Source organism: Poecilia reticulata, chromosome 18, assembly GCF_904066995.2.
Source record: "Poecilia reticulata chromosome 18, P_reticulata-male-v2, whole genome shotgun sequence".
Classification (NCBI taxonomy): Eukaryota; Metazoa; Chordata; class Actinopteri; order Cyprinodontiformes; family Poeciliidae; genus Poecilia; species Poecilia reticulata.
In genome coordinates, this window is record NC_088847.1 from 1,704,715 (window position 1) to 1,715,158 (window position 10,444).

A 10,444-nucleotide genomic window follows, 5' to 3' on the forward strand; every position below is an offset into this window, starting at 1 on the left:
ATAAAATGCCAACAAAGTGTTATGTTTTGCTGTTATGCTTTAACAAATGTTTTCATCTTTTTTAATTATTAAATTTGGCACAGGTCCGACATTTCTACTTGCAGGTCCAAAAAACAGAAGTCTAAAAGAAAGAAAATGACATGCCAGAAAACTGTTGAAAAACATAATTTCTACAAATACCTAAAGCAAAGAAAAAAAAACATATATATATATATATATATATATATATATATATATATATATATCCACTAAAACAAAGTGGCTGAAAATGAAAAACAAAACCAAAAAATGACATTTTCAGTTCCTCAGACGTTGGTACTATAAGCTAGGATGTGTCCATTAGTCAGTTTTGGACTCTAATAACAGTTTTCTCTGCTGCGTCCAGGTTCGAGTCAGAATTGGGACCTTCATCATCATCCTGGTTCTCCTGGCGGTTTGTTCCATCCTGGCTGACGGCTACGGCTCCCTTTCTCTGAGGCAGAACGGTGAAGAAAGCCTCCTGCCAGCTGCCCTTCTCCAGATAAGCCAGGATGATCTCAAAAACTGGAGGGTAAATGAGAACTCACAGTAAATACTGGGGAAGAAATAACTATTCCAATAATGTGCTCGTATTTCATTTCATTAATCTTCTGAGACAGAATTTTGGGGTTTCATTATGTATAAACCATAATCTTCAAAAATACAAGAAATAAAGGCTGAGATTAATCTAAATGACAGAGTTCCACTTCCTGAAATAAGGGAGAAAAAGTATTGGACTTTATCACAATATTTAAAGTAAATCAGAAATAGTCTCTTCTTTTATTTTAGCAGCATTATCACACCTTGAAAATGAAGACAAATACAACTTTTTCTTTACTCAGTGAGAAAAGGTCCTATATTAGGAAATGTTTGTTTCAGTAAATTGATCTAAAGATAGGACCAAATCGAGTCAAAAATGGCTATCAGCAACAACAAAAATCAACATCCTCCACCCTATTTCTTTATCATATGGATTTGTTTGCCATCAATGAATGTCACTACTTACCATGATTGACCGCCAGAACCTTCCGACTGTTCATTTTAACAAAACTGCTCAGAGGAAGCTGTGCATGGCCGATCCCCAGCTCCTTCGCCCGCTCATAACTAATGCCCTGCAACACAGATTCCTGCAGGTCAACCTAATCCCAGGAGTGCTGTACTCCTGGGATTAGGTTGCAGGTGACCAGGACACACCTTATGATGGTTGTGGTCCACCAGGCCTCCGATCACGTAGGCCTTCTTCTGGTCCAGCTCCTCCACCACATTGGGGGAGTCCGAGGTCAGGTACACCAGCTCATCCTTAGCCACCACTTCACTGTAGTGTTCTGCTTTAATGGTGATGTCCTGAACACAATTTCAGCACGCAGACACTGCAGTTACACACACCCAAAAACGTGAATTCTTTAGAAACTCTGACAGATGGCTCCAATCTGGGTAGGAGGTCATTTGCTACGAAAACAGTCAATTTTATATTGATATAAAGGAAAACGCTAAAGATGATTCAGACCAAGAAAATCGGTATTGAAAAAAATCAGAATCAGCAAGTCAGGTTTTTTTTTAAAGAATGGTAATCAGCCAGAAAACTGCAATCGATGCACCCCAAATAAAAAAGTGACGTTTCCTCCTAAAAGATGGATTTTTTTCATCATCATCTCCGAGATACAGATTGTTTAATGTGTCTGAAAGACTGGCTTCCTCAACTGCTCTGTTGTCCTCTGTGTTCCAACCCAGTTCTACAAAGTCCATTCCAATGTATCTTTGAGTTTTGTTAATACAATATGGCAGATTCTGATTGGTGTATGTCTGAGACTTACTAACCAATTTGCTAACCAAATTACTAACCAATTACTAACCAAAAGAAGTGTGTTAGGATAACATTTAAAACCCGTTAAATGCTTCCAGAACAGGCCGCACAGCTGGCTGCAGGTACCTTCCAGTTCACCCATCCTTTGTCCTTTTCATCCATGCTCTGCTTCAGCTGCCCTCCCAGACTCGTTAGATAAAACTGGAGAAGGGGAAAACATGCTGGGTCACACTTGCACATGATTTCAGAGGCTCACACAAACGTAGACATGTGAAGCCCTGACCTGAACAGGGTGTGAAGCCCGTCTGTTCTCAGCGTAGCAGCGCTGGATCTGTTTGTGGAGCTTCCGAACGTCCTGAAGACGCAGCAGCAGTAACAGTCAGGAAGGTTTGTCTCTTCTTCCAGCCAGGATCCATGACTTCAAACCTGCTTACCTTGATAAGCATGAGGTCGTCAAAGCTGCAATCCACCAGCAGCCTGAGAGTGCTGGGCATAGCCTCTGTGCATGGCCGTTTCCGGCTACTCGGACCGTCTCCTCTGTTCTCCAGCTGGGTATTCTGTCTCTGCAGTTTGCGCTGCTGTTTCCTCTCCTTTCTTCTATGTCTGGTTCAGACACAAGTTGGATATCAGATAATTGAATGCTCAGGGTAACTGAAGCAACATAAGAATGTGACACTTGTGATTTCTCATCCAGTCCTTTTACATGTGTCTGTGTTCTGTTGAAGAAGATAAATTAAACATTTTACAAGGTTTTTACAAGAAAGTGCCTCCATTTTGGACCAGAGACAATGATTCCATCAGGATGCTTTGATGTTGCAGCTACACAAGTATGGTATCCAAAAAAATTATATTCCAGAGCAATTCAAAGTAATCGGAAGCAGGATTCATCAGAAAATAAATGCGTTGGAACCAGTCTTCTGTTATTCATCCCTTTGCTTCTAGTAGATGTTCGATGTGTCCTTCTTGGACATAAATGGGATTTTTACTACCCTTCCTATAACAATGATATTGTCCAAAAGGTTTCTACATCCACATGCACCAATTGTGGTTTCCTGGACAGTCACTGATCTTTAAAAAACTTGACTTGCCAATTCTGAATTTTGCAGACACCAAAAATCTGCAAAAATTTGCGACTTTTCATAAGAAAAGTCATTAAGTTGGCAACATTATGGTGACTATTGTTAATCACACACGTGCAGACGTGACCTGGTGGGCTGGTCCGTCAGTCAGCCCTCTCTCACATTCCGTGTTTGGTCATGTGATACAGTGCAGGATTTGGGGGAGTTTAACTGAAGCAGATAAGTTACCACATATGTGTGGTTGTTTTTTCGATTATATATATGCTAATATATAATCGGTAAATCTTGTTTATTGACCATAAGTACAATATCAGCCCAAATTTTCACATCGGTGAATTCCTACAACTTGCTGCTTCTTCCTGTCCTTTGTACTAAGACTGAATTGGGTAAAAATACTTCTGTTCACCTTGCTCCTTTGTCCTGGAACTTGTACTAAGAGAAAACTTTGAAATTTACTCAATTTATCTCACCGAGTGCTTTTACCCCCCCAAACTAAAAGCTGTTTAGGTCAATACAATTACATGCACCTGCATGTAATTGTAACCCATAGTTTGTTGTTTTCTTTTAACTGTCTTGTATGTAGATATGTGTGTGTTTTTTGTTCCTGCCTCGTGGCCAGGACTTGAAAAAGAGGTATTTAAATTCCAGTTGGACTTTACCCTAAAAATAAATTAAAATAAATATTAGAAAAGTGATAATAAAACAGAACCTTATCTGCTATGCCCACTAAACTTCTGAAGATTGATGGGGGGCCAAAGTCTGGTTATTATGCAGTAGATTTAGATTTTAATTTTATGGTGTGAAGGTTAAGGTTAGGGATATGAATACTCCGGCAATGAGTAGGGTAAGTGTTTGGCTGGCTAAACTGAAAGGAAGTCAATACAGAGTCCTAATAGAAAGGCAAGAAATATCAACTTGTATACCAACTTATAGAGGACCACTTTCACAATTTTCAGGTCATTTGTTGAAAGTGAGGATATTTTCCAGGTCCTCACTTTTTTAATCAGTTGCATTGCACTCAGTTAGATTAAGATGCAAGGTGTGAATTACATTTTCATAAGGATGAGGAATATACTGGTACTGGTTATGGTTAAGGAATATGTCTATACTAGTCATGAATGTTGTTAGTAAAATGAATGGTAGCCAATAGGAAGTTCTCAGTTGGACAGAAGTACAAGGATGTGTGCTTTTGTGTAAACCAAATGAAAACATTTTTTTAATGCATTATAAAATGTATGCAATTTTAACAGCCTAAAAATGCCTCATCATAACTCAATAATGTTCGATGCCGTAGAGATAAAAATGCGTGTTTAACAGAACTTCTCATCATTCATTTCATTTGAATTATTCAACTGACCGACTGTTTCTCATGAAATTACTAACGCATTAACAATAAACAAGATGAGTTACATACATAAAGGAAAAGATCCAGCTGACAGGTCGGTCTAAGTTTGGTTCAGCTCTAACCAGGATTAACTTAAAACTTTCCATCTGTGAGACAGTACAGCTCTTACTTTCGCAGCTCTCTCTCTTCCTCCCATTTCTGTTGCTTCAGGAGCTTCTTTTTCTGCCTCTTGGACAGGGTCTGGTTTCCCGGGGCAGCAACTCCAGTGTCGCTCCTGCTCTCACTCCTCTGCCTGAGAGAAGCTGCAGCTTCCCCGCTAACATCCGCCATCTGAGACCCGGTGACTGAAGACTACTCGCGGAGGTGGCCGGCCGGCCGGCCGGCCGGCTCAATGACAGCTAACTGGCGGGATTCACTGACCGCTCAATACTCCCGTAAACAATTTAAATCACTGCAACAATGGAGAAAAAGTACAACGCACGAATATTTCTCTGCCAGACACATGTCATTTGCGCATATGTGACGTCAGTCAGGAGCGACAGACGCCTTCAAGAACATAAGAATTCCCACTTTAGGTTTTAGACAACCCCAGTGTGGAAATTTTGTTAAACGTAAATAATTAGAAACGTCTACATAAAGTTTAAAACAACAAAATGCTATGCTAACTTTGCGTTATTTCTCAAGACGAGAAATAACAAACGTGAAAAAAATCTACTCTATACATGCTACGTTCGAGGACGTTCGATTTTTTTTAAACAGAGGAAAAATGTCATTCACTTTCAAAATAGTTGTCCAAAATCAATAACTTAAAATGGTTTCAGTCATATCGCTCAAAAGTGTTGTCCCGAAATGTCAGAAATTGACTTCTTTGTTGTGGTTTACATAAAAATGTAAGATTGGCTTACGATGGTCCTTTATTCAACCAATACGTTACATGTTTTGCTGTAATAAATGATCTCACCATTAAAAACAGCTACAAAGAATGCCCCATGAGAAAAAGATATTCTGTACATAGCCAAAAAGGACAGCCCCTAAGAAGAGAGGCAGATGAATATATAGTGTCTACCAACTACATATTGGTCAGATTTATCAACCTTTGATCGATTTTTTTCCTTTGAAAAAATGTAAAAGGCTTTTTCACGTTGAGAGCATTATTCCCGCTGTTGTGTCTTCTTATATACGTTTTGCAGCATGTTTTAATCCTTTTATTGCTTTTGTGTATATTAGAACCGGTCTGGCTGAGGAAGAATTGCCAGTCGTCAGCCTAACTTCCCCCTCCCGATCCCTCCATGGATTCTTCGAAGATTCAAGCTCCAAAAATGATTATGTAAGTGTTAATATCTCTGAAACCCTACATTTCTGTAATTGAGGCTTTCTGTTAGAGTTGTAGTAAAAATGTATTCTTTCGCTCCATTCCTCATTGTTATGTTTTTTGTTTGTTATGATCCAGAGACCGACACTGGCTGTCGTACTCAGAGACTGAAGACTGTCTTAATGCAGTAGAGGAGCATGTTGGTGTCTCCGGCCAAACGTCACGAACAGTCCAACAACCCAGGGGCGGAGCTATAGGAGGCCTGGGGGGGCGGCTGCCCCCCCCCCCCCCCCCGAACCGGGCCGGATGGGGGCCCGGGTCTGGAGGTGCCAGGGAGGGAGGAATGGTTTCAAGTCGCTTAAATATCTGATTATAGACGGAAAAAGTGCGCCCTCACCTGTTGAGAAATGTGTATTTAATGTTAAAGTCAACAGTTTCAGTTTCGTCCCCCCGCCCCACCTTCAACAGTTTCCAGCAGCTGATGCACTAAGGGATCCGGTGATTCGTCAGGGGCCCGTAACCGGCAACCTTCCCGACCCCAATAAGGGACAAGGGTGTAAAGATAATGGATGGATGGATGGATCCGAGGTTGGTCTGTTATGTAATGTATATATCTGGCAATCTACCTGTTAAAAGAAAATTTACTCTATCATATTACATGAACTGCATTGCACTTATACAGGCTTTACTTTCTCCACCTTGTACTTTGAACAATTTCATGCATATGGCATTGAAGAAAAATATATTAAGCATACTGCATTTTGTATTGCACAGCTGATGTCAGACCTTTTAATGTGAATGAAAGTGACATGTGAAACATGCACATTATTCCACATTGTAATATGTTTTGTAATTATGGTGCACGTTTTGAAATAAATGCATTTGAGAAAATAATTGCCTCTTTATTAAATATTTATTTTCCAAAGAATTTTTAAAAGTTCAAAACAATAGTACCTATTTAATATTAATTACAAATAACTTAATAAGTTAAAAAAGTACTTTGTGAGAGTTAATATTAAGATGTAACACTGAATTAGTGTTAGTAAGTGGTAAATTTTAAACTCCAGCATATTTGATATTTGACACTTTATAAGAGTTAAGGTACCAACTCTCCAAAAAGAGTTAAATTAACACTTTCTGGTGTGGACACATATAGACGCTTTAAAAGTGTTGAAATCAAATCTGACAGTGTTAATCTGGGCCACCTGGATTTGCTGTGTATGGTCAAAAAAGCATTATATATTAGATGTAAAAAATTACAGATCTTAATACAGTTTTTAAAATAATGTTAAAAAATATTAAAAAATTCTTCCTTGTCATCTTCTCTTCTTTCTCTCCATCCTCACAGCTGAATGACATACATTTTCTGTTAAGCCTATAGGTTTAAAAAAATACAGCAGTCAATCCACATTAAAAATTAAACTTTAATTTAAATGATGTCATTGTTGTATAACAGTTACTAAGTGGACACTGCATCTGATCTGACTTATCAGATACATCACAACACCATTGAGTAAAGACATTTAAACTCAAATGTCCCCCTGCCAAGTCCTAGAACAAGGGTCACCAAAGTTTTTGAGTATAAGGGCTTTAGTGACACTGAGGACTAATTTGTTTGATACACACTTACAAACTTGTACAACTCATCTTTAATTAAAATATCAATAAGAACAAATTTACATGTGTGTGAATAAATTGAAGGCTAGAGGGCAATTAAAAAAAGAATGAAACAAAAAATAGGGCAAAGTGAGCCAAAGAGCCACTTCCAACAGCAGGCAAGTGCATGGGGGGGCTTGAGCACCTGCCCCTTTTGTTCCTTGCCCCAAAGTGCCCTTTTGGTCAATTTTTTTTTTGTATAATTATTATAATTATTATTTCTCTGACACATAACATGTAATAAAATTATTTGTTTTTTTCTTGGGGTTTTTTGTATTTTGCAAGAAAAACAACATCAGCCCGGGGGCTTATTAGGTTGCTAGCAAAGCAAGATAACTGAGGTTTATTTCCTGTATCGTTAATGATAGTCATTCTTCAGAATTGCTTATGCAACAGGGGCACATCGCCCGTCCAAAACCTATCATCTCCATAATGGATATATGTCTGATCTAATAATTTCCTTTGCTGCATAATGTATTGCATTTATTCTAGCGTTAGGTAAATGTATCTTGAAGGAGAATAGCGCTTAAATAAAAGTCCAACAAGGTTATTCATTTAGAATTAAAAATAACTCACCCTGAATTACCATGTTATGTCATGGTAATGACATAACCACCTAATTCCACACAGGTGGTTGTCAGGTGAGAAGTTCCGGTTGTTAAGGTGGGCGTGGTATATAAGGAGCTGCGGCGTTCATTCGGGATGTGTCGTCTTTGTTCTCCTACTGTGTGGCTTGCATCCTGTGGACTCTTGGCAGCGGAAAGTAACAAATCGCTGGCTGGTGCGTGCTACACTGAGATCCTGGTGGTAAAGCGCCACTGCGCTCCAGCTCTTCCAGCTGTGTGAAGCTGACACCCCACCCACGTCAAAAAATCCAGCAAATAGTCTGAATGGTTAGTGCTCCGTTTGTGCAGGTTTGTGCCGTTAAAATTTTCGTTTGTGCAGCTTTCATCTTTGAGATATTAAAAGTTATAATTTTGGCCGATGACGTCACCATCCCCCCATATCGTTCCAAAACAAACCAAAGTGGGCTAGTTTGTTAGCGCTCCGTTTGTGCAGGTTTGTGCCGTTAAAATTTTCGTTTGTGCAGTTTTCATCTTTGAGATATTAAAAGTTATAATTTTGGCCGATGACGTCACCATCCCCCCATATGCTCCAAAACAAACCAAAGTGAGCTAATTCGTTAGTGCTCCGTTTGTGCAGGTTTGTGCCGTTAAAATTTTCGTTTGTGCAGTTTTGGTTTCTGAGATATTAAACATTATTTTTTAGGTCATCTAGAGTTCACCATCCCCCCATATTGCTCCAAAACAAACCAAAGTGGGCTAGTTCGTTATTGCTCCGTTTGTGCAGGTTTGTGCCGTTAAAATTTTTGTTTGTGCAGCTTTGGTTTCTGAGATATTAAAATTTATAATTTTGGCCGATGACGTCACCATCCCCCCATATGCTCCAAAACAAACCAAAGTGGGCTAGTTCGTTAGTGCTCCGTTTGTGCAGGTTTGTGCCGTTAAAATTTTCGTTTGTGCAGTTTTGGTTTCTGAGATATTAAAAGTAACCATTCAGACTATTTGCTGGATTTTTTGACGTGGGGGTGTCAGCTTCACACAGCTTTCTCTTCCTCCTTCTGCGAGTGTGTGTGTGCGTGTTTGGATCGGCAGGTCCCCCCACAGTTGGACCATTGCTGCTCTGTTCTGCTCCGATCTACTCTGCTTTGCTCTGTCTGCGTTCGTTTCCCGGATCTGTCAGTCGGCGTTTGTTTTCCCGGACTTCTATCTCTTCGTTTTAAAGTTGGACTGCGGCGGTATTATCCGCCTCCATCGAAGCGGTGTTTCGGGTGTGGCATCGGCGCACCCATTTCACCTCCCGCTGTGGCGTGACAAGCGGGCCACGCATGGTCCTGATGTTTTAACTTGTATTGTCTATTGTTAATTTCTATTTCTTTACTTATTTTGTTTACGGCCCTTTTTGTTCTTTATTTAGTTGGGCCGATATTGCTTTTTAATTGGGTTTAAGGTTGTTATCTTGGTTAACTGTTTTTCTTTTGTTGTTTTGCAGTTGCTGAAGTCCGGTGGCGGTCTTGGTGTTGGTGACGGTGTCTTCTCTTTCTGCGTGCTGTGATTCTTGAGTTTGGGTTGTCTCACTGCGTCTGGTGTGTCAAAGGGTTTTTTTTTTTTGTTGTTTGCTGTGTTTGGCGGATGCCGTCCCTCTAGCGCCCCCTCCGGCCGGTAACTTCAGCTACTGCACTTACTTTGATTTTCTTTGTTTTTCTTTGTGTCCCATTCTTAAATAGAAACTGGTTTTAAAAAGAGCTTAATAAATGGTTGTTTTATAAATTTGAAACTCTCTCAGATGTGTTAAATTCATGCATAACTGAACCTGTGTGCCTTAAACCAAAAAAAATATTCTCTGGGTGAAATTCCCAGGGTGGCTTTGTTGTGCAACCTATTAAAACTAAAAGTTCACCAAATCTGAGTTTCCGTCTAGTATCGCCACATTTTTGGCGTTGTCGGCAGGAGTATGTTCTTATGAACATCTGAGACAAGTATGTGAGTTTTCAATATTGTGTTTGTGTATTTTTGCCTTTTTTTGTTGTTTGTGCAGATTGGCCGATCCGGAGACAGAGCAGCAGTGGTTCCATGTATAGCTGCAAAGTGGTGGGTGAGGTGTTAATAGTTTAACCTTAGGTTTTTTGGGGTTTTTTTGCACTGCAGTAATCAGAAGCAGCGTAAGCTTGTGATAATGGAAGAACAAATTCAGGAACTTAAAAAGCTGGTAGCAAGCTTAAAAGCTGACAATGAGCAGTTGCGACAAGGGCAGGCTAGCTTAAGGCATAGGATTGAGTGAGTGGATGGAGGAAGTGAAGGTGTGTATGAGAGCGCGACATCTATCTGTGGCTGACCAAGCGTTTTTCCTGTTTGATCACTTGGATGGAGAGACTAGGAATGAAATAAAGTATCGCTGTAGTGCAGAGAGAGAGGACCCTGCTAGGATATTTGAAATCTTACAGGAATTGTATGGTTGCTCAGAGTCATATGTTGCTCTGCAAGAGGCCTTCTTTTCCAGAAGACAACAAGAGGGAGAGAGTCTTCAGGAGTTCTCCCTCGCATTAATGGGTCTTATGGAGAAGGTAAAGCAACGCGCACCTGCTGGTATGTTGAATTCTGAGACGCTGCTAAGAGATCAGTTTGTTGAGCAGGTGTTGGACGGTTCTCTGCGTCGTGAGCTGAAGCAGC

At 40.0% G+C, this 10,444-nt stretch overlaps 1 protein-coding gene across 1 annotated transcript; it reads right to left on the reverse strand.

Annotated features, from left to right (window-relative positions):
- Positions 1–19: 19 nt before the first annotated feature.
- Positions 20–4,792, reverse strand: trmt10a (tRNA methyltransferase 10A). The gene is made up of 7 exons (XM_008434897.3): positions 4,416–4,792; positions 2,257–2,425; positions 2,106–2,177; positions 1,949–2,023; positions 1,213–1,362; positions 1,025–1,130; positions 20–543 (listed from the first exon to the last, which is right to left on the reverse strand). Exons 1-7 carry the CDS (start codon positions 4,574–4,576, stop codon positions 344–346), a joined length of 933 nt encoding a protein of 310 aa, XP_008433119.1. The 5' UTR covers positions 4,577–4,792; the 3' UTR covers positions 20–343.
- Positions 4,793–10,444: the final 5,652 nt, after the last annotated feature.